The sequence below is a fragment of the Syzygium oleosum genome, unplaced genomic scaffold, assembly GCF_021117445.2.
Source record: "Syzygium oleosum isolate NSW1041296 unplaced genomic scaffold, Sole_v2.1 Sole_v2.09, whole genome shotgun sequence".
In the NCBI taxonomy this organism is placed as follows: domain Eukaryota; kingdom Viridiplantae; phylum Streptophyta; class Magnoliopsida; order Myrtales; family Myrtaceae; genus Syzygium; species Syzygium oleosum.
Window position 1 is genome coordinate 1,994,910 of NW_026607493.1, and position 24,015 is coordinate 2,018,924.

The 24,015-nt window shown below is 43.0% G+C and overlaps 2 protein-coding genes across 2 annotated transcripts; one reads left to right on the forward strand and one right to left on the reverse strand.

The window, feature by feature from the left end:
• The first annotated feature begins 978 nt into the window (after positions 1–978).
• Positions 979–4,495, forward strand: LOC115661868 (MDIS1-interacting receptor like kinase 2-like). Its single transcript, XM_056314504.1, has 4 exons — positions 979–1,440; positions 2,284–3,876; positions 4,021–4,370; positions 4,487–4,495. The coding sequence occupies exons 2-4, from the start codon at positions 2,526–2,528 to the stop codon at positions 4,493–4,495; spliced, it is 1,710 nt and encodes a 569-aa protein (XP_056170479.1). The 5' UTR covers positions 979–1,440; positions 2,284–2,525.
• A 5,612-nt stretch (positions 4,496–10,107) lies between these two features.
• Positions 10,108–12,716, reverse strand: LOC115661704 (uncharacterized). The gene is made up of 5 exons (XM_056314505.1): positions 12,669–12,716; positions 12,001–12,197; positions 11,773–11,904; positions 11,293–11,389; positions 10,108–10,732 (listed from the first exon to the last, which is right to left on the reverse strand). Exons 1-5 carry the CDS (start codon positions 12,714–12,716, stop codon positions 10,730–10,732), a joined length of 477 nt encoding a protein of 158 aa, XP_056170480.1. The 3' UTR covers positions 10,108–10,729.
• Positions 12,717–24,015: the final 11,299 nt, after the last annotated feature.

Sequence of the window (24,015 nt, forward strand, 5' to 3'; positions counted from 1 at the left end):
CCTGATATATCTTAACTCCACATCTCTTGTCTTATGCATATTTTGATAAAAGATCTATTATTGGTATATACTTTCATATATTCTTATTCATAATTCTTTAATAGAATTATGAATATTTTGGTAATAAATGCTTTAACAAAGTTTTTTTTTTTATGTATAACTAGATTCTATCTCGAAAATACCTAGAGTTTTCATCTGTGAAGAAACTCGTTCACGACGAGGTTTTGAAAGAATTTAACAATATCCAGAACCCAAGATTAACCACGTACCTTACATATTCAACTAATAACCAATATATATGTGAAGATTTACGGGTCCTAATCTGTTGCTATGTTTAGTGTAGACTCTTCGAAGTCTTCCGGAGACAATGCCGGCCTTCTGAGCAGAATGCGGTGAAACCGGATAAGAAGACCGATATACATGGTCATGAATTTAGTATGCAGAATCAATCACCCGTTAACTTCTTGGTCCCCGCGATGATAAAGATCGTTTCCAGGAATTATTTGTTAGCTAGTAATAATGCATAGCACAAGTCGTTTCTCAACAGCATCATCATTTTCTGTACTCCAACCAACAATTCTACGGTAACACGAATTGATGGTAAAACGAGATGAGAGACAAAATACGAATTACCCAAAGAAAGACCTAACACGAAATGGCACGATACGGATAATCCGCATGTTGACATGAATTGATAACATTGTAAGTTAATTAGCTCATTGAAATCTTGATGTCCTATGCCGATAGGAATTAACGCGAATTGCAACACTAATACGTTTTTCGACTAACCGCATGTCATAGAGTGAAAATTTTAATTTTAACATTTTGCCAATGCTTTTTCTCCTAAAGAAAAGATTTTCACGAGGAAAACAAAAGATTACATAATACATAGTGACCTCGATTGAGGCTCCATCTGATAATGATTTGCCATCTATATATATATCTCACCAATCTTGTTGTTGAGAACATGAGGACCTGGACAATCTCACGTCCTCAAAACCCACCCAAAAATCGTGGCTTCTTCCTCATTTCTGTGGAAGCCTTCTTCTTTAGGAGTCGTCTTCTTGCTCTACTCGCTCTTCTTCCTAAACAACATCACCGTCTTTGTTTCCACTCCATTTCAGGGCATAGGCGTTTCTGCTTCCACCACTTCTTTCGCTCCCAATGTGACTCGCCATGAGGATGAAGCAGAGGCTCTCTTGAAATGGAAATCTAGTCTCGAAAACCACAGCCAGTCTCTCCTATCTTCATGGCATGGTCACAACTCTTGCCACTTTTCGAGTGTCAGTTGCGATGACTACGGATTCGTCGCCCATCTTAATCTTTCTAATCTCGGCCTGAGAGGAACCTTAACTGGCCTCGACTTCTCGCGCTTAACCAAGGTGGTTAGCCTTGACTTTTTCAACAACTCGATCTACGGTCCGATAACCTCGAGTATCGGTAACCTTTCCAAACTTGAGCATCTTGATTTTTGTTATAATAGACTCTCTGGAAACATACCTCCATGTATAGGCATGCTAAAGAGTCTTCGCTTTTTGAGCCTATGTGCAAATTATTTGAGTGGACACATCCCTCGGGAGATTGGATTATTAGATTCTCTTTTGGAAGTTCATTTTGGCATAAACAATCTCACAGGTCCTATCCCTACTTCACTAGGAAACCTAAGCAGCCTAAATTTTCTCTCTCTTTTTCATAACCAATTTTCAGGGTCCATTCCTCCTTCTCTTGGAAAATTAGGCAACTTAACGGAATTGATTGTAGCACAAAATGACCTTTCTGGTCCCATTCCAAGAGAGATAGGTAACCTAAAAATTTTGGAGTATCTTGACTTATGGGACAACAAACTTTCAGGATCCATACCTTCAGAAATCGGGAGGCTAACCGTTCTAATTGAATTAGATTTTTCTGACAATAATTTGGTGGGGCATATCCCTTCATCTATTCAGAATTTGAGCAATCTGAATACCTTATACCTGATCTCAAATCATCTTTCAGGTTTGATTCCCGAAGAGATAGGGAAACTAACTTCTCTTGTAGATTTAGATTTGAGTAACAATACTTTGACTGGTTCAATCCCTGCATCAATTGGAACCATGGCCAATTTAACTTGGTTAGGCCTTATTCATAACAACTTTCTCGGTTCCTTGCCTCCTGAAATTAATAAGATCGTCCATTTGAGTGCTTTTGAAATCGCTGATAATGCCCTCGAAGGGCAACTGCCGGAAAATATATGCCTCGGGGGATCATTGCAACACTTCGCCGTCGAGAATAATCATTTCACAGGTCCTATCCCTAAAAGCTTGAGGAATTGCACTTCATTAGTTAGAGCGAGGCTCGAAGGAAACAAACTTACTGGGAGTGTAACGGAAGCTTTTGGAATATATCCGCAGCTGAATTTTATAGACTTGAGCCACAATTATTTGCATGGTGAACTTTCATGGAAGTGGGGGCATTGCCGCAATTTGACGAGCTTAAGGATATCAAACAACAACATTTCCGGTGAGATACCCCCGATATTTGGAAGGATGGCGCAGTTACAGGTACTTGACCTTTCTTCAAATAATTTAAGCGGAAAGATTCCGAGGGAATTGGGAAGCTTGCAACTACTGCTAGATCTTATCCTCAACAACAACGGAATCACAGGTGATATTCCCAGTGAAATTGGATTTTTATCTCGACTGGAACGTCTCAACCTGGCATCAAACAATCTCAGCGGAGCCATTCCGCTGCAGCTGAGCCTATGCACCAAATTGCTGAGCTTGAACTTGAGCCAAAATAAAATCGAAAGAAGCATTCCTCCTGAGATAGGCAACGCACGATTCCTAAGCGTTCTTGATTTGAGTCAAAATCTATTGACCGGAAGAATACCACCAGATCTAGGAAATTTGAGAGTCCTGGAAACTTTCAACATCTCCCACAATGACCTCTCTGGTACCATCCCACATAGTTTTGCTGACTTATTGGCATTAACTTCTGTTGATGTGTCCTACAATGAATTGGAAGGTCCTCTCCCAAATGTCAAAGCTTTTAAGGAGACTCCATTTGAAGCAGTTCAGCATAACAAAGGGCTGTGTGGGAGCGTGAGTGGATTACAAAAATGCAATATTTCTAACATGAGCAAGAAACACAATCGACACAGCAGAGCTAGAATTTTAATTATCCTTGTTCTCTCGTTCTTGGGATTCCTCGTTCTCTCTTCCTTCTTGATCTTTCTCGTAATTGTTAATCGCCGTCAAAGAAAGGTTATCGAGAGACAGAGGAATGCACAAACAGAGACGAATGATTTAGATTTCTTGCAGATTCTGAGTTTTGATGGCAAAATTTTCTACGAACGAATCGTGGAGGCCACGGAAGGATTTGACTCCAAGTACTATTTGGGAGAAGGGGCCTATGGCGTTGTTTACAGAGCTGATCTACCATCAGGTCAAACTGTTGCAGTCAAGAAAATTCCATCGTCCCAAGAAGATGTGACCGTCGACATCATTCCTTTTGAAAGGGAAATTGAAGCCTTAAGAAATATTCGCCACCGCAACATCGTGAAGCTTTACGGGTTCTGCTCTCATGCACGACATTGTTTTCTGGTGTACGAGTACGTCGAAAGAGGGAGCCTGAGAACAATTCTGCATGATGATGAAAGAGCAACAGAGTTTGGCTGGGACAAAAGGATAAACATGGTTCGAGCAGTTGCGGATGCATTGTCGTATATGCATTACGACTGTTTTCCTCCATTGATCCATCGAGACTTGACCAGCAACAACATCTTGTTGGATGCTGATTATGAGGCTCGTGTCTCAGACTTTGGCACGGCAAGATTATTGAGGCCAGATTCGACCAACTGGACTACTATTGCTGGCACCGTCGGATACATCGCTCCAGGTGATGTTCTTTGCAAAAGCATATTAATTTACTGTCCCAACTCGTGTTGTCATTGGAAATTCCTTGATTATTTGAAAGCAAATTTCCGAATCTTTAATTATAGATGACAAGATTATCAATGGACTTTGAATTCTTCAATTGCAGAGCTAGCTTATTCCAACATTCCAACCGAAAAATGTGATGTATATAGCTTTGGAGTTGTGGTACTGGAGACAATCATGGGAAAGCATCCGGGAGATTATGTCTCGTCAGTATTTTCATCCACTCAATCCATGTCGCAAACACCATTGAAGGATGTGCTGGACCAACGGCTCTCGCCTCCAACGAACCGGGATGCGCAACACATAATGTCTGTCGCAGCACTAGCACTCGCGTGCTTGCAGACCAATCCTCAACTTCGACCGACCATGACACAAGTCTCACGAAAGCTTCGAGTTGAAGCACCACCGGTTTTGCCGTTCTTTGGAGTCACCTTCGAACAACTCCGTAGGGGTGTCAGAACCGAACCGAAAAATCGAACCGAGATACGAACCGAACCGAACCGAACCGAAAATTCATGTATTTTCGGTTCAGTTCGGTTTCGGTTCTAATAATAAATAAATGAATTTAGTTAATATAATGGTTTGGTTCGGTTCGGCTCAAATCGGTTCGGATTTCGGTTTTTTAATGTGGTTTTCTTCCCTTCGCGCGCGCTCTCTCCTCAATCTCACTGTTCATTACTGCTCACCTCTCACTGACTTTTCTCTCTCTCACTTTTTTACTTTATTCTCTCTCTTCCTCTGTCTTCGCACTCTCACTGCTCTCCTCTCTCTCTCTCTCTTTCCTGCTTTATTCTCTCTCTTCCCTCACATCATTATCATCTCCCAAAAAGTGACGAAACACATTTTTCTCTCTGGCTTCTTGAAGTTGGGCCAGGTGCCGCGCTTGAGGTGCTCGGAGGCGGTCCGTGACGGGTTGGAGGCGGAGAAGACGGCCTCGTAGAGGGAGTGCCGGAGCTTCACGGCCTTGGCGAGGCCAGTGTCGGCGTTGTGGACGAGCATGGGCTCGAGGTGCGCCCAGTACCACGCGCCCTTCCCCTTGACGGCCTTTGGCCGTAGCATGACAAGCCCCTTGTAGCGCTTGTTCACGGCCTCGGCCGTCAGCTCGTCGGCCGATGCCGACATCGAGACCGAGTCCACCCGGGCCGGCGACGGCGGCTCCGAGGTGTTTGTGATGGCCGCCATTAACCAAACGGGTCGTCCGAGTCCCGGTCCTCGCTTTTTTGTTGTTAGAGCGGGTTCAGTCGCCGGAAGTTCGGTCTTCGGCGAGTGTCCATGGCCGACTCCGGTGATCTGGTGGGGCCTTTCGGTGGTGGGTCATCAATTGACCTGCTTCTTGACGGGAAGAAGAAAGAAGAAGCAGTCTCGCAGAGAAGGGAAGAGAGAGAGCGGAAGAAGAAGACGAGGAGGGGGAAGGGAAGAAGTGTGAAAAAAGATAAAAGAAGAAGAAACCGAAAACCAAACCGAACCAAACCGAACCAAATCGGTTTATCGGTTCAGTTCCAATTCGGTTCGGTTCCTATTTGGTTCGGTTCAAGGAGGCACCCTTAACGGTTCGGTTCGATTCGATTTTTCAAGAAAACCGAACCGAACCGAACCGAACCGTTTACACCCCTACAACTCCGTGATCTCGATGGCCGGAACTTTTAGACCATATTCAGGAGGTTGTGAAGTTGTTGATCGAGTTACTGTCGTGTGTTCGCCTTTTCTGGCTTCTGTGTTCGGTAGTAAAATGTCAATTAGTATTAAAACTTCGAAGATGCATAGTCTAAATGTTTTCTTTTTGTTAGAGGAGGACAGTAAACTTTCTTCCTTTCGTGTAAGCAAGCATCTATTCATAGTAAAATAACTTGCTTCTTATTAGCCAAATAATTTTGACTTGTTTGAAATATCATGTTCCGTATCACATCACAACGTCGTGCATGCGCAATTATTCTGGGATACTTCACAGCTTTGAGATCGCTATGTTCGGTGAACTCGATTGATGACCGACGGTTCTTGGCTTTCGAGCGGCCAAAAATCGAGGTTGGAAGTTTGGAACGTCCGGAATCGACATCATTCCTTGTAGAGTGAGTTCGGCACGAGGCAATTAGCGGGTCATATTCAACGGTCAATAATAACTAACTGGCACATCAATTAATAGATGGAATTTGTTTGCCCAAATGTGTGAAGCTGGTATTCCTCAAAGAATGATGATGATTGAGGAATCCGAAAGTCAAGAAGAGAAGGAGAGATAATTTACTTGATGAACGGGATGTGATATTTAATCGCCGGTGTCCACGTTAGCGATTTCCGGTCAAAATTGGCCGAATGGACTCAATTGGCAAGAAGTGAACAGGTTTAGAACTCAATTGGCAAAATTGAAAGATTTATGCCTGAATTGGCAAAAATACAATAGGTCTAAGACTTTTTGGACAATTTTCCCGTCAATTTTATGTGTCGGGCCAAGCATGGCATGGAAAATCCCGTGCACGGGCAGGCACGCCCATGACACCAATGGGCTGTGCTAGCCCCCGTGTTAGGCTCAAGCACGTTATGCCCAGGGTGGTTTTTAATTTCTTTGTTTCTTTTTTATATTTTTTAAAACTAATTTAAAATTCAATTAAACGATGGAAAAAATTAAAATTTCAGTAGAATAAATTATTCCTACTTCACGATTATTTTTTATAGTGAGTTCCAAGCAGGGATAATCGGACAAAAATGGAATACATAACATAGTATGTAAGACTCGCACCTAAACGAATACATCTCATTATAAAATCAAATAACACCATACAGGTTGCCATTGTCAAAATACAAATACGTAAGAAGCAAACTCAGATCATTACATTCTCATAAAAAAAATTACAACCTAATAATTAAAAACACATTTTTATCATCACGGGAATACAAACAAATGCACCTACATAACTTTCAAATTAAGAAAAATAAGTAAGATGCAAATCTCAAGGGATCATTCCAAGAGAGGCAACGGAGCTACCCATGGGCTTGACAATTTCAGCGAGACATTTGTCCCGGTGCCTTTTCAAGTGGCATGTTCCACCACTATATATCAAAAGATAATTTCCCGCCACATATCGTGCAAATGGCCTTCTCCTCACCATTGGGGAAGCTCAGCCCACGGTGTCCACTGTCCAACATCTTCCAAACATTCGACCCTCGCAAAAGAAAGTTTTTTGGGAGTTGGCGAGCCATCTGGGAAATGGGTTGGGCGCTGCAGCTGATTTAGGTCGATCGCGAATTCCAAGCTTGGAAATATCCTTTACAGAGATATCGCCATTTTCTAAGAAGTAAGGAGAAGAGCACGATCGTGAAAATAAGAGGAGGAGGAGGAGGAGGGGTTGAATTTCTTAAGAAGTTGATCCTTTTTCCATTAATGTGGCTGAACATCACACTGTTAAAAAAGGATGGGCCGTGCATGGGCCCACCCACTAGGCCCAAGTACATGGGCCATCCCAACCCAGCCCACCCAAGTTAGGGCCGGGCTAATGGCCCTTATCGCTAAGGACGACAGCAGTCACCTACGAATGCGGTGGTTAGGACAGTACAGAGACAATGACTCTTTCGAAAACGAGAAAATATTCGGTGAGAACATGCTGCCAGGTCACCTGCTGATGTGGCACGCATGTGTCCAGTCAGTACCAGTGAAATTTTGACACGTGAAAATTTGAATCTTCTCAAAATAAGAAAAGGAAAATTAGTTGGTGTCAGCCTAGCTTGCTAAAGCAACCCATCCTTAGCAGCGCAATTAATGCTCCCGAAATTTCAATTGAGCGTCCTTTCTCCTTCCCTCGTTGTCTCCGCTAATCAAACTCTTTCTTCTTCCTTATTTGCTCTTCTTCCTCGTTTCCTTTTTCTCTTTTGCCCTTTCTCCTTCCCTCGTTGTCTCCGCTGATCAAACTCTTTCTTATTCCCTTTTTGCTCTTCTTCCTCATTTCCTTTTTCTCTCTTTTTCAGTTTCTGAAGGAAGGCTTTCTATTACGGATGTGCAAAACTCCACTTCGCACAACAAAATAGAGGTGCGCTGCGGGACGCTCTGGTTTGAGCAAAACAGAGGTACTTTGCGAGACTTCGTTCGGGTTCGCGCAAAACAGAGGTTTGCAGCACTTCGCTCTGGATCACGAAAATCAGAGGTGCGTTTCGGCCCTACTCGTATTTTGCTTTTGCAAAAGTCTCAGTTTCGTAAATGAGCTGCACTTCGCTATTGTTCGATCTTATATAAACTTTTCTTTTTCTCTCTTTCTCAGTTTCTGAAGGAAGAATTTTTGTTATGGAAGTGCAAAACTCCACTTCGCACAACAAAATAGAGATGCACTGCGGGACGCTTTGGTTTGCGCAAACAGAGGTGCTTTGTGGGACTTTGCTTGAGTTTGCGCAAACAGAGGTTTGCAGCACTTCGTTCCGGATCGCGAAAATCAGAGGTGCGTTTTGGCCCTACTCGTATTTTGCATTAGCAAAAGTCTCAGTTTCGTAAATGAGCTACATTTCGCTATTGTTCGATCTTATATAGACTTTTCCCCATCCTATAAATTGTTGTATGTAAATCATGGCACATTGCTTTGGCACCACCAATCCGAATTCCATCAATCGACTAAAACCTAGGGTAGTGGGGCGTGGATGAAGGGGTTTTAGAAGGAGAGCTTATGCAAGTGAGCTGCTCTTAACAATTATGAGGAACCCCAATGATGCTTGCCAACTGTTTGCGCAAAGGTCTACGCATGAATTGGCTTAGCAATTGTGAATGTTTTCACAAATTGTGTTTGTTTTCACATATGATCCTGCAACGAAAGAAAGGAAAAAAAAATTTTAATAGCCTTGAACTCAAGCTACCCTTGAACTTAAGCTGTAGTCGCACTACTCTGTATATTTCTTTCTTTTTTTTCCGTCTGTCATAAGGGCTACTGGTTGATTGAAAAGCTTAGATTGAGATTGAAATTTCAATATAGAAGATAACTGTGCTACAACGAGCTGCAGATAATGTTTTTTTCTTTTCAAAGCTTGCAAATTAGTGATTATGGTAGATAAACTAAAAGGTTGTTGCTAGATAGTTTTTGAAAGGTTTCCGGATAATTCACGTTCGATGATTTCTTTTGCTTGGACTTCATCTATTTTTTATTATCATGACTATAAGTTTAACTACCTATAACATTACGATTTTAGTATGACATCTCAAGGATCTTCGAATACATTGGTTGATTTTCCATCCAAGATATGCCCATGTCCTCAAGGGAGATTATGCACAGTCAAAAAAGTGCAAAAGAATCCTATAAATCGAGGTAGATTATATTATGCCTCATCTTGTAATGTAAGTGTTTCAATTTTTAACAAATTATTTATGCATGTTATGACATGTTGTAATACTTAATCTTGCCTTACACTGATTTTTTTTTTCCAGACAGATAACTGTCGTGGTTTTGTGCAATGGGTTGAAGATTATGTTTGAGGAATTACGGCTCTATTCACCGAAAAATATCGACGAAGCCGAGTCAGGAGTTGCATCAAATGAAAATGAAGAAATGGCTATCCTGAAAAGAGAATTGAAGTTAATTAGAAGGATGGGCTTTTTTATGTCAATAATAGTACTAAATGGAGTTATCATATCTTTACTTACTGGAATTGTAATCTCGATGTTATTATATAGTTAGTTATAGGGGTTATTCCTGAAAATTTTGTAGAACTTGTTTTTATTATGCTGTTGAAGTAATTTAGAGATGAATGAATTTTTGTCTTTCTCAAAACGAATATATAGATTGTGTCTAAACCAGACCAGTGTATGACACTCTGAATAGTGAATAAAGCCTACCCAAACATGTATGTGTTAAATTCTAGTTATAACCAACTTAGTTATTTTTCTATGACATCAAAGAGAAAGAGATTGTCCCTCCTATGAGAGCCAAGGGACCCAGGATCGACATTGAGATGAGAACTTGTTATTAATATGATTTTAAAGTAATTTAGAGAAGAATAAGTTTTTATCTTTCTTGAAACGAATATCTAAATTGTGTCCAAAGCAATGTATGGCACTTTGAATAGCGAATATAAAACAATGTATGGCAAAAAGCAGCGTATGGTATGGCATAATGAATATAAAGCGTATGCAAACATCTTTACGTTCGATTCTAGTTATAACCAACACTAAAGAGATCGTGTCCCGGCTAATAGTGCCAAGAGACCTCAGCTTTCATACGAGTCATTATAAGAAGTGGACCAACCCTTCCATTAAAGCCCCCAAGAGGGAGAGAATTAAAACCGACATCATGTGCATATATACATCCCTTCGATATGCCATAGAGGATAGATACAAAAGAAACCAAATATCTACAATCAGTAACTTAATCGCCAAAAAGGGACTCTTGTAAATAGAACCTAAAAACAAAACAACTACTAATCTGTTAACAACCAAATATTCTCCTAACAAAAACAAATCCTTGGAGATCAGATACACAAATTGCTTCCACATTGAACTTGCTTGCCGAAGGAAGATCAATCTCTAATGACCGCAGACTTTTACTGAAGATCAATCCCGCATAAAAAGTGACAGTACCGGAATTATTTCATGCATTTTGTTGCTTATACCCATTTTCATAATGGAGAAGTGCATATAAATAAACTGTCAAAAATAGATGCAATCATTCTTTTACGTTAAACAAGCTATTATAATACCTTGTGTAAGGTGACTCGTGCACATGAAGAGGCTTTTCTCTTTCGCTTCTCCCCGATGCTCTTCAATCTAGTATTTGGTACACCTTTTGGTCTTCTCCGAAAGGGATCACATATTCGAATTCCATTACAGTCCGAATCGTTCACCTTGAAAATCACTGCAGGAAGGGAAAATTCACAACATCAGGCAACTCATCCCACCAAAGCTGATGATTCTTTAAAATTTAACATCTTGAGAGATAGAGAGAGATTACGATTTTACAATACGATACTAGAACTGATAATATAACTTCAACCACAGACAATGCGGAGCGAGCAGATGCTCTCAACCACCTGATTCGTTTCCTTCTGCAGGTTCAAAACAGTTTGATTCTAATTGAACTCATTTACTGGTCTGGCCTCCAATTGGTTTCATTATTCTCCCATCTAACGAAAATTATACTTCCATGATTCAGTATCTCTAACTTACGAGACACACCATCGCTGGTTTCCAACTTTTTAGATTACTCTAATCTGAATATAATGCTAAGAGCTGCTTAAATAAGCCAATCAATTTCTTTTATACGTATACCAACACCGCCTTGCTTCTCATCTTCTATGATTTTCAAAGAGTGGGAAAGTTTTTTCACAAATTAAACTGGTCCAACAAAGCTCCTTTCAGAACAAAATGTCGAAAGATGACAACTTCCACACAGGGTCACAGTCTGAGTAAACTTACATTCAATCTTCTGCTGTTTGCTAGCTTTGGCACTAAAAGCAGACAAGAATGCCACAAAATCCTTAAAATCCAAGCCATCCACCATCTTAAGCAGCCTCTGTGTCAATAAAAAAAGAACGCATTATGAGCATCCTACTCAGAAATGAAATCTAAAGCGTCTCCCACTGCTCCTGAACAATTTTCGAGTCAGACAAGACAGATGAAACCCAGAAGAGCCCGACCCACCCAAAACAAAAACAACCCAGAAGAGAATTGACGAATAAAATAATGTCAAGGCAAAAAAATTCCAACTTGTACCTCCAGATAGAGACACGACAGTCCAAGAAAGATAGGGACAGGGACGCTTGGAACAGGAGGGAGGGAGACCAGGGGCTCTAGTTGGAACAGTAAAAGGAGCAAAACAACCAGAGTCCAAACCCTAACTCTCCTTGGGAGAAAATATTGAGTGCCTCTTGTGATTCCACCGTGGAAAAATCTAACCTCCAGCAGATCTTCGCTCGTCGGACGGAAACAACGAGCCGGAGTTGCCGATGGGCTCCTCGAGGCGACGGTGGAGGCCGCTGCTTATTTGGTCGCGAAGAGAGACACCGGCACTTTGGTTCCTTGAAATTCCTGAGAAAGAGGAGTCGTGAAGTGAAGAGGGGTCGTGAAGAGAGACGAGAGAGAGAGGAGAGCATTCGCTTCGAGAAAGAGGGGAAAAACCCTAACCTGAGTCGGACGCAGACGACAAAAAGGGGTCGAGCTTCGATCGAAGGAGGCGAGGTCGCGAAGAGGGACGGAGAGACAGAGCAGAGCGAAGGAGGAAGGGAGCAAGCAGAGCGTGGTGCCTTTGGGTCGTGACGAGAGACGGAGGGAGAGACCGAGAGATGAACGAAGCCAACGGAGAAGCAAAACGGAGAAACAAACTAAGGGGGTTTTTGAATATTTCTGACGGGTGGATACTAGAACAAATACGTTTTAAACCTTTTATTTCCGGACATTTTTGCAAAAATTTATGCCGAAAAACAGTTTTGAAGAGAAACAAGAAGTAAAAAAGTTGCTTCTTGTTTCTCGCACAATTATGAGAATCAATTTTTTTTCTTCTTTTTCTTTTCTTATTTTTGTGTTGTTCTTCATTGGGCTGGGCCGGCCGCCTGTGACCGGCCACAGCGCAGGGCCGACGAGGGCGTCACGGCCCTCGCCGGCCGCCGGCGGAGGCGAGGGTTGGACCCCCTCGCCGCTTGGGCGAGGTGGCCTCGCCCGGATCGGAGAGGCCGAGCCTCGCCGTCGGTCGCGACGGCGAGGTCGGCTCGCCCGAGACGGCGAGGGTCCGCCCTCGCCTCGCCTCCACCGGCGAGGGCCGTGACGCCTCGCTCCACCGGCGAGGGCCGTGACACCTCGCCGGCCCTGGGGCATGTGCCGGCCACGGTCGCGGCGACGGCCATGGCCAAAGAAGAAAATAGGTAAAAAGAAAAAAATTAAACAATTCAAAATATTATTAAAATATTATTTGGGAACAGAAATTTTGTGTAGTTTACCAAACGCATTTGTTCTTTTCTACTCTAGGAATAGAAATTTTGGACAGTTTATCAAGCGCCTTCAAATACTCGAAATTGTTTTTAGCACGTAATAAAAAAATCATTTCTGTCGAATAGTTCCTGCAAGAAATGGTATTCATGCGCACCCTAAGAGAGCGGGGAGGGGGGTTTTTGAATATTTCTGGCGGGTGGGTCCCGAAGGCCACGTGTCGCGAGCTGGGTGGACTGTCTCACAGATGACGTGGCGAGACAGTCCTACACGATATTTTCTCATCCGTTCCATCCGCGTCCTTCCTACTCCCTACCACCACTCCTCTCCCTCACTCGAAACCTTGCCGGAAGCCACCGCCCTGCCGGTGGCTCCGCCTGTCTCTCCGGTCCCCGATGGCGGCCTAGGTTCCGGTCCTCTCCCCGGCTCCGTTCGCTGCTCCGCCGAGGATCCGCGCCTCGATTCCTCACTCCGCGAGGTCGAATTCCGCCTCTCCTCCTTCTTCTTCTGCTTCTGCTGCTGCTTCTTGTTCGCCGTCTTGCTCGTGTTCCGTTTCGGCTTCCATCCGCCGGCGACGGAGGGCGCTCGGCAATGGCGCGCGTGCTCGACCTCGTTTTTCATCGGGAGAGTCGGGCTGCAGAAGCGAGAAGGCAATGTCTCGCTGCTCTCGTTCGGGAACAAGCAGCAGGTGATCTCCGTAGCCGACGGGACCGATTCGTCTCAGGTCTTGTCCGCGATGCTTCTGTTTGTCGTCGCCGCCACGGCAGTCGCTCTTGCTCAGCCGGCGACTTTTACTTGGTAATTGGTCTTCTTTTCTTTAATCCGTTCGCGCGAGGAACTTTTTGGAGACCACCGCTTGACTTTTTCAGGTTCAATTGCTTTGCATTCGAAGACGTTTCGAACCTCGGGAACAGTCCTCGTCCTGCTCTTCTGTGCAGTATCTGAACTTTGAATATATGATATTTATACATGCGTCGCCTCGTCTTACCACAAAATAAAAACAAAAATGAGTCTCATGGATTATTATATGAAAACTGCATTTATACCAACACATATGTAACATTCACTATCATTATAAAATTCACTGAAAATCTTAAAAATCGAAGTTTTACTGGGACTATTAATTTTGTATTCGTAAGTTTGTGAAGACATACCTGATACCACTTTGGTTCGTCACGTTTCTTTACGATAATTTCAAATATGATACAATTTGTCTAACAATTTGTTAGAGGAGGAGGTTGAGTTACTGTAAAGATCTGATTTTTGGATGTGTTTGATAAAAGGTGCATTCGAACGAGTTGTCTAATGCATATTCTTCTTAATTGGCTTATTGTCTGCTCAATCAGTTTATAGTTTGCTAAATTTGGCGGTATTGCATATGTTTCGTGCAGTTAACCATTCTTAATTTCAGACTACGTATGTAGCAGCTGTCTAATAACATGAATTTTCCACAGGGTATCCAAGGAGTTATACGCCCTCGCTCCTGGTGGGATCATGTTGTCGATAGCAATCAGGCTTTCTATCGAAGATTTTGCTCTTGTTTTTAAAAGGTGATTGTATTTTGGGTAGCTTCAAATGCAATTTCTATCAGCTCTTTTGCAACTTTGGTGGTAGTCGTGATTTCATCTGGTTTCTTTATTTATTACAGACCTTTACCACTATCTATCGGGTTCATCGCACAGTATGTTCTGAAACCGGTCCTCGGGGTGTTAGTTGCCCGGGCATTTGGGAAGTCTCACATGTTTTATGCTGGTTTTGTCCTCACAGTTTGTGCGTCAATTGCTGATCATATTAATGAATTCAATGTGATCGTTAGTCAATTGAGTTCGGTTGAGATTGACTTTGAAGATGAGGTACGTGCTTTGATTCTATTATCCTCATTGCCTGATAGTTAGAATATTACTGTTACTGCTGTTAGTAATTCCTCTAGGTTAACAAGTTTGACGGTTGATGGTGTTCGAGATTTCATTCTGAGTGAAGACATCCGTAGAAGAGAATCTAGTGAACATGTATCTACTTCTTTAGTAGGTGAAAATAGAGGAAGAACTAATACATGTGTTAGCGGAAGAAGTATAAACATAAATAGACGAAGTCAGTCTAGGACTAGTGGTGTTGTCTCTTGGAGTTGTGGTAAGAGGGGGCATCTTCGAAGGGGTTGCCTTAAGCTGAAGAATGAAAAGGGTAAGGGAATTAAAGATGAGTCTGCGGATGATATTGCAGATATAGCAGACAGTAATTTCGATAGTGCTGATTATGTTTTGTCTATCACTGATGATTCGTCGTTTGGCAGATGAATTATGGATTTTGATTGTTTGTTTCACTCTGCATCAAACAAGAACTGATTTACTACTTATCAGTGCACGGATAGTAGTAAAGTGTAGTTGGGGAACAACGCGAAATGCGATGTTATAGGTGTTGGTAATGTTAGAATCAGAATACATGATGGTATCGTGTGGACATTGACTGGACTGAGGCATGTTCGAGAGTTGAAGAAAAATATGATTTCTTTGAGTGCTACAGATTTAGCTGGGTGTCGATATTCTTCAAAATGTAGAGTTTTGAAAATTATTCGAGGTGCCTTGGTGATAAAGAAAGGAATCAAGCACAATAGCCTATATGAGCTACAAGGTGAGACAGTGACAGAATTCGCCGTGGAAACGTCAGATGCATCGGTTTGAGAGTTTGAATTGTGGCATATGTGTTTATGGCACATTAGCGAGAGAAACCTGAAGGTTCTAAGTAAAAGGAATTTGTTATGTGGTTATGTTTCTGACAAATTGAATGTATGCAGATGCTGTGATTTAAATCAACGGCGGAAAGTGCAGTTCAATGCGATTGTTAACGAAACCACGGATATTGCAGAATTAACTCACTTGGATATTCGCAGGTTGTCGCGATTTCCTTCGAGGAAGAGTGCCAGATTTATGTTAACAGTTGTTGATGACTACTTGAGGAAGACTTGGGTGTTTGTGCTTAGGCACAAGTTTGATGCTGTTGTCAGGATCATGCAATTGAGAGTTTTGATTGAAAAGGAGACTAATAAAACGATCAAGCATGTGCGGATTGACAATAGTATGGAGTTTTGCTCGAAGTTATTAAACGAATTCTGCATGAAGAAAGGCATAGTGAGATACTGCATTAATGCCAATGAACCACTATAGATTGCAAAGTTGATGAGCAGAACATTACTAGAGACGGCCCATAAAATGCTTTCTAGTGTTGGTATGGCTAGAAGATTTCTAACAGATGTGCTTAGTACGGCGAGCTACCTAAATAATAGATTTCCATCGACTGCGATTGGATGTTGGACTCCCGAAGAAGTGTGGTCAGGTAACGTTGCTGATTATTCTGTTCTTAGAATATTTGGTTGCCCATGTTATGTTCGAGTTAGTGATGGTAAGCTCGATGGAAGGACAAGAAAGTGCATGTTTCTAGGTTATGCACAAGGTGAGCGGAGTTATCGGTTGTGGTGCCCGGAATTAAATTCACCTGTTATTGGCAGAGAAGTTACATTTGACGAGTCTCCAGTACTTTTGGCTAGGAGTGTTAATAATAGTGCTTATACGAATCTGGACGGTGTTCAGCTTGAGGTGGAGTTGCAACCAGAAACTCCTAAGGTAGCGGGTACTAGCGAAAGAATCGACATGGATGGTGCTTATAGCGAGGTGGAGCCTATTGAGACAACAGTTACTGTAATTGCTGATATTGACAAGGTGCGTATTCGATCTCCTGATAAATATGGATGCAACGATGGTTTTGCTTTCTTTGCGGTTAATGAGATTATATCGAAAAATCCTTGTAGAGTGGTTAAAGGTGCATGTCGAGTTGGCATTCTGATGAGATCCACAGCTATGGCGAAGTTCAAGCAAGGCTTGGACTTGAAAAACTTATGTGGCGGTTGAGCCCATCGGAGGCTATGAGACAATAGTAGCAAAATTTGGATTCTATTGAAGCGATCGTGACTTGGCTCAGTCGAGCCAAAGTGAAGATTGTTAAAATATGTTTCGAGTTTGAGCCTGAAATGAAAATCTGAATATTTTGAATTGATATTTTGCGGACGTTCGAAATCGAGCAAAAAAGGAAATATTGGAAATTTACTTTCCAAATATGTGCTGGAGTCGGCCAAAAGAAAGTGAAGAGAAAAGTCAGACATTGGACTTTTGCTGACCGAATTCCACTTGATTTAGTTTCCTTCTCCGGTACGCGTGGCTATCGTTGACCGCGTTATGCTCTTCTTCAGGCGGTGGACACATATATAGTTATAGCTTATACGTTGGTTTTCAAGTAAGAGCTGTTGTTGATGATTCGCTTGAAGCGCTGTTTTGAGTGCTTGATAGTGGAGCAGTGGGCGTGCTTTGTTGTGCGAAGAGGTGCAGAGGGACTCCATCGTGGGCTTCGAAGTTCAGATAATTACATCCGTGTGCTAGTGTTTTTTTAGCCAATTAAATCTTGTGATAAGATTTGTGTATAATTCCTTCGCGAGATTACGAGATTATTTCGTGAGAAATTGTGAGGCTAAACATTGCGTGAGCTATTCGGTGTAATTGGGGCTTGGGAAACACTTAGAATTTTTGAGTGACTCGAGTGTGGTTGTAATCTCCCTTGTATCGCTTGATCTATAGTAAAATCCCGTGCTACTTTCCCCGTGGACGTAGGTCACTACGACCGAACCACGTAAATTTAGTGTTCGATTTATTTTCTTGTTTCGTCAATTTTATTGTTCGATCACTTGGCTTCCGCAACACAATCTATATGCCGTAACAGGATAAATTTTACAATGGATGGTGCATAAATAAACCAATGGCAATCACACGGGTTTACAGCAGTATCTGTTGAGATGAATGCATGTTGGCTTTACTTGACTGGCTTAAGGTATTAGTTCCTCTCTTGCATTTTTCAGCTTGGTACTTAAGCAATGCTCCTTTTATATTCGTCTTTCACGATGAAAAGCTTGGAACTTGAAGGAGCTTTGGTTTCTGATTTACGAGGCAGCGACAGTTTCCGCTGGAGTCAGAACAGCGGAGTAGTGGCTTTCATTTCACGCGTTCTTCAGGTATTTCCAGCAAGCAGTCACTTTGTTAGTTCTTGAAATGAGAACAACGTAAAAAAAGCAGAACTGGACGAAGACACCCACGTCTTCTATTGTTATTGCCCATGGGCATATTGCAACATAATTCATTAATTAAATAGGGAGTAAGGTTAACTTGATTATGCTATTGAGTCCTTGTATTCCCTCTTTGTATCAGGCTTGTTGACACCTATTTTTAATTTGTCCAAAAATTAATTACACAAAATTTAGGAATTAATTTTCTTTAATTCCTAAAACAAAAAAATTTCTATTTAAATACATTGCATATAGACATTAGGCATATTTGCATTAATAGGGTCTATTAGAGCATATTTTCTTAATTAATTTTCAAAAAATTAAAAAATTGTTTATAAAAAAAAATCGGATCGGACCGGGCCAAGGCCGGCCCAGCCCTCTTTTTCTTTTTCCTTTTCTTTTTCCCGCATGGGCCCCGGCCCACTCTTCTTTCTTTTCCTTTTCTTTTCCCCCCCGCGGGCCCAGCCCGCTTTTCTTTTTTTCCTTCTTCTTTCCCCGCGCGCGGCTGGGCCTGGCCCGGCCCAGCCCTTCTCCTTCCTTCTCCCCCGTCGCTCTTGCTACCCTGTTCTCCTCTGTGCCCGACGGCAGCGTGACGCACGGCGGCACCGCTCCTCGGCGTCGCTTTCCGGCCAGAGCAGGGTCCGATGAGCATGCCAGCGGGACTGGCATTAATGGCCAGTCCCGTCCTCCCCGTCGTCCCGGCCTCCCTTATCCCTTCCGCCCTCTCTTCTCCATGTTCCTCTCTGCGCCTCACTGAACTGACCCCCCTGCTCTGCACCGGCCTAAATGCCCGCGAAAGTCGCGCGCCAGAGTAGGCCGGTGCAGGCCGTCGTCATTGTAGACGTAACGGAGCAGGGGGGCACCGTCATCGCCGGCTATAAATAGCTAGAGAGAGAGAGAGAGGCCGGTCGGCCGTTTTGAGATATAGAGAGAAAAACAGAGAAAGGGGGAGACGGAGCGAAACAGAAGAAACTGAGAGCTCTTCCGGCTGCCACCGCGCCTCAGCCATCCATCCCCGCCGCCGAGCCGACGGTGGCGACACAGAGAGAGAGAGAGAGCCCCCGGTCGGCGAAACAGTGAGAGAGAGAACAGAGAGAGAGTGAGAATAGAGAGAGAGAGAGAGAGAGAGAGAGAGAGAGAGAGAGAGAGAGCAAATCGAGTGTTCGTCGGAGCAAGAAGGAGAACCAGCAGCGTCGCCGTCACCCACGGAGCAGCCGAAAGGCCACCCAGACGCGCCGTCGACCGGTGAGCCCCCCGGCCGAGAAGCCCCTCTGTTTTCCCCTGTTTTTTAGCGTGGTTAGGCCGGGACTCGCGCCGGCCGTTTCGCGCGAATCTCGGCCCATACCGTCGTCGGTCCCGATCCCTAGTCGCCGTCGGAGGTGAACCCAAGCCGCCGGAGTCGACCGGATCGCCGGAGGAGGTCGGAATCCCTCGTTTTTCCACGCACTCGCCAGGCGTTCGACGAAATGCCTCAACCAGGATGGTTTTTTTTTCATCGCCGGCTGGCGAACGGTGGTCCGACGGAGGCTCAGGTGAGTGGCACAGCCCACAGGCGGTCCTAGTCGGGCGATTTGGGGGCGGCGCTGGCCTGGGTCAGCCGGCGGACGGCCAATTTTGGCCTCGCCGGCGCCCCACTCCCCGCGGGTCTATATGTTCGGGTCGTATTCGACCCGAATCAACAGATCCGACCCGGGTCAATGCCCGGGTCGGATCCGTTGACTCGGGTCGGTTCCGACCGACCCGGATTAATAGATCCGACCCGGGTCAACGCCCGGGTTTGATCCGTTGACCCGGGTCGGTTTCGACCAGATCCGGATTGACCGATCTGACCCGGGTCAACGCCCGGGTCGGATCCGTTGACCCGGGTCGGTTCCGACCCGGTTCGGATCCAGCCTAACCCGGTTTTTAATATTATATTATTTTAAAAAAAAAATTTAAAAAAATTTAAATTTTTTTAATTTTTCTTTTCTTTTCTTTTCTTCTTCTTTTTTTATTCTTTTTTATTCTTTTTTTTCTCGAAAAAAAAAATAAAAAAAATAAAATATTCAAATTTTTATTTTTCTTTCTTTCTTAAAAAAAAGATTCTTTTTAAAAAATTATTGTGTGATATATTCTAAATGTTTAATTTATTGGAGTATTATTATGCATATTTTTGTCTTATTTAAATTAGACAAGCCTGAGATTGCGCGGTAATATTTTGCATGTTATTTTTATTATCGCTGTATTATTATGCATGTTTTTAATACGATTGCATGAACTGTTGTGTTTTGAATGTCATCTGACTTAGTTAAAGTTGGAACCTTCGGCTGCATGAATTGTTATGTTCTTGACTGCTAATCGTTTCTGATTATGCACTCGCTTGATCACCTCACATGTTAGGAGAAAGGTCCTAAAATCAATCCAAACTACCTGATAAATGTTTTAAAAAATGAACAAGGTAAAATGGTACCGAAAGGGCATTAGTTATCCAACTAGTGTAACCAAGTCCCCGAACTCAGTTAATCTCTGGTTCGCAGAAATAGGGTGATTCTCCCATCACCCTATTTGGGTTTCTAATCGGCCCATCCCAAATCGATTAGTGGCGACTCCTTGATATAAATCACCTGCATGTTAAGAAACTTAAACCCTAAGTCGCGATATGGTATGGGCTTGGGAGAGCCCGAGTTAAGTCACAAACCTAGACTTAGCACGTACCAGGCGAGCCCCCCTTTTTGCATGTTCGATAAAAAAGGGCTCGGGAGTTCGGTCGCGACAGACTGGCGACTCCGCTGGGGACTTGCATTTTTTCAAAGTGGACTTAAGCCAAAAAATTTTATCCTGTTCGAAATGATTTTTTATTGGCAGCAAGGACTCCAGGTACGATACTAACATTAAGATGTTATTTGTGCTTGCAGGTTCGAATTGATTATTTGTAAATTGTTGTGCATGCTCTAATGATTTAGCACTACACTATTGCACACACAACCACGCTGCCGGACCTGGGCCGCAATAGGGCATTTTAGGATGGTGTTAAGAAAGATACGACCTCGAATGCGAGCCCGCGATGTAGAGGTTGCCTTTCTTTTCCCCGAAATTTATTTCTAAAAATCGTAAAGAAATATCTTTAGCCGCTATTCGCGTGACTATAAGATATTCCTTTCGATTTGGCCGAGGTTAAAAGGACTTGACACCAACGCGAGACTGCGACGGTCAGGCACCCTTTTAATTTCATTTTGCTAAGCCAGTTTAGATAGAAATCGAACTTCACTCCTCATGTGCATGTCGTTGTGATTGCCATGGTTCAAGGAAAGGTATATATTCTGTCCCTTCTCATTTTATTATTCAGCCTACTTATTTATTTGATTTGTTAATGAATAAAAACCCTTTTTTCTCATTTTTTCTTTGCAAATAAAGAAAGTATGTAATAATAATATGACTAATTCATAGAATGATTCTTTATTGGGCATTATACTCATTTATATATGCGTTTTCGCAGGTAGCTACAAAAAATGGCCGAAGAAAACGTCCGTCTCAATAACATGGAGGACGAAATGAAGATGGTCCTCAATGCGATCCAAAATCTCACAAAGCAGGTGGAATCCATTCATGGCAAGCTCGCACCTACGCCTGCAGCAATTGAGGTGGTGTTATCACCACCGTCTACCGGAAAAGACAAAGTCTCCGCCAGCAACAGTAAAATGCCCTCGCTAGAGGATGATCCGCTTCCCCTTGCCGTCAGGAAGCCTGAACTTGAAGCTGTACCAATGACAGAACAGGACAAATGCCTTACAAAGGTCGAGGAGATGCTGAAACAGCTACAAGGCCCGCAACATGCTGTCCCACTTGACCTGTCTATATACAAACGGGTCAAAGTACCAAAAAAATTCAAGATGCCGGAATTCGAGAAATATGATGGTACCTCATGCCCCAGACATCATTTACACATGTATCATGTGCGGATAACTCAGTATGTTGATAATGAACCCCTCATGATTCAGACATTCCAAGCGAGTTTGACGGGGCCAGCCCTGACATGGTATATGTCGAAGGATGTGGATACTTTTAAGTCTTGGGATGATGCCGCTAATGCATTCCTCAAGCATTATCAATTCAACCTCGACGTCACCTTTACTCGTGACGATCTGGAACGCGCTGAGAAGAAGAAGAGTGAGTCCTTCAAAGAGTATGCCACCAGATGGAGAAACTTGGCCGCCCAGGTTACCCCACAACTCATTGATCATGAACAAGTGAAATTGTTCATAAAGTCTCTTCCATATGAATACAAACACCGCCTGGTTGGTGCCACTGCTGAATCCTTTAATCGTCTTGTTCCTGTGGGTGAACGAATCGAAATGGGATTGCGTGAGGGGTGGTTTACAGACCCCACTTCCACAAGCAAGAAACTCGGCATGAAGAAGGAGAAAGAACCCCTGACAGATGCGGATGTTGCATACACTCAAACCGTTCGTCCTTCCCCAATGATTCAGATGAGCAGTGGATAGCAACCGGCCTCAGGCCGCAAGCCGCCCCAAAGGCGAAATAACAAAAAGCAGTTCACGCCACTCCCTTTGCCTATGTCTCAGATCCTGCCTATTCTCCTGGAAAAGAGGTTGCTTGCTAAAGAGCCAAAGCGTGAAAATCCTGAGCGTTTCCCCAACTACGATCCCTCCAAGGCATGTGACATCATTTGGGTGAAATGGGACATTCCGTCAATGACTGTGCTGTCTTGAAAAATAAGGTCCAGAAATTGCTGGATGCAAAGATGTTTTCATTCCGCAACGCACCACCCAATCAAGCAGGAGGCACGGATGTCGTCATTGAGTAAACTGTAGACTCAATTTTCCTCCTTTAGAATAGAGGCATATTTAATAGTTTGAATCCTCCTATGTGGGAGTTTTTCTTGCTTTCTAAAGTCTCAGCTGTTTTCTAAGATTCCCAGTTTTCTAAATTTTTAATTATGCTTGGAATTTTAGTATTGTAATTTCCATTCCAACAAATGTAATTCGCCTGAATTATTCAAAAGAATTACAAATGTTTTGTTTTGAGGGCCTGAGGAAGTATCCCAAACCGGCCCGTTGATGATATCCAGCCATGTAAAGGAAAGTGTTCTGAGGTCCGGGCTTCCTCATGCTTCCTCGTTTCTAAGCTTTTGAAAATAAAACAAACGTTTTATCGTTTTTCAAAAGGGCCAAAAAGAATGGTGGTGGAAAAGCATGCATGCTCATAGCCATGTTTGTTTTTCTAACTCGCTCACTTCGTGTCTCAGAGCATAACTCCTTTTTGATTTGTTATTACAAAGGGGACATTTGAAAATGATACAAATTGAAGAGCACATCAGACCCTGATGATGCTAGCGGACCAACTCATCTGATAGGGGTAGTCCGAGCGAAGATCATCCAACCTTCAAATGAAACATGGGGCAAATCTCACTACTACCAATGGTGATATCAACCCCAGAAAGTCAAAGAGAATGCTGACCATTCCTTGACCCCATAATGAGCGAAACATCATTTCGTACAAAAGTCGGGGGCAGATCAAGAAAAGATTACCCCTTTTGAAAGAAAAATGTATGTCTTATTCCTAAACAAATTTTGGAAATGACATTCCATCCATTTTCTTTTGCAGATAATGAACTGGGGAACATGCTAGACTCTGACATGCTAGCGAGTCGGATAGAGCACCAATGTTGGGACCTCTCGAATGAAAAATGACGAAGAAGTGCTTAACTAGAAGATTAGACTAGGGGGCATGCAATCCCCCAGTCCATCAAAAAGGATGTATTTCGTTCCTAAAGTTCATCAACTTTAGTACAGAAATGACATATATTTTCCTTTTACATAGGACAAAATTGAGTAAAGAACACTCATGGTAGCAAGTCTAACCAGAAAGGGTTTCGCACATGACAAAATCACGTCAAAGCCGATCTTGGCAAGCACGGAAGTCTCAATGGTAGTCACGCCCGTGTTAGTCAAAGACCTTTAAAGTAGAGATTAGCTTTGCTGCGAAGATCCCCATGTAAGCAATTGCACATGCCTGTGCAGTCAAGAATCGGAGCATCCACAAGAAACTCCTCAACATGCTGGAACCGCATTGACACAGCATGCTCTGACAATAGAACCCTCTATTTGGAAGCA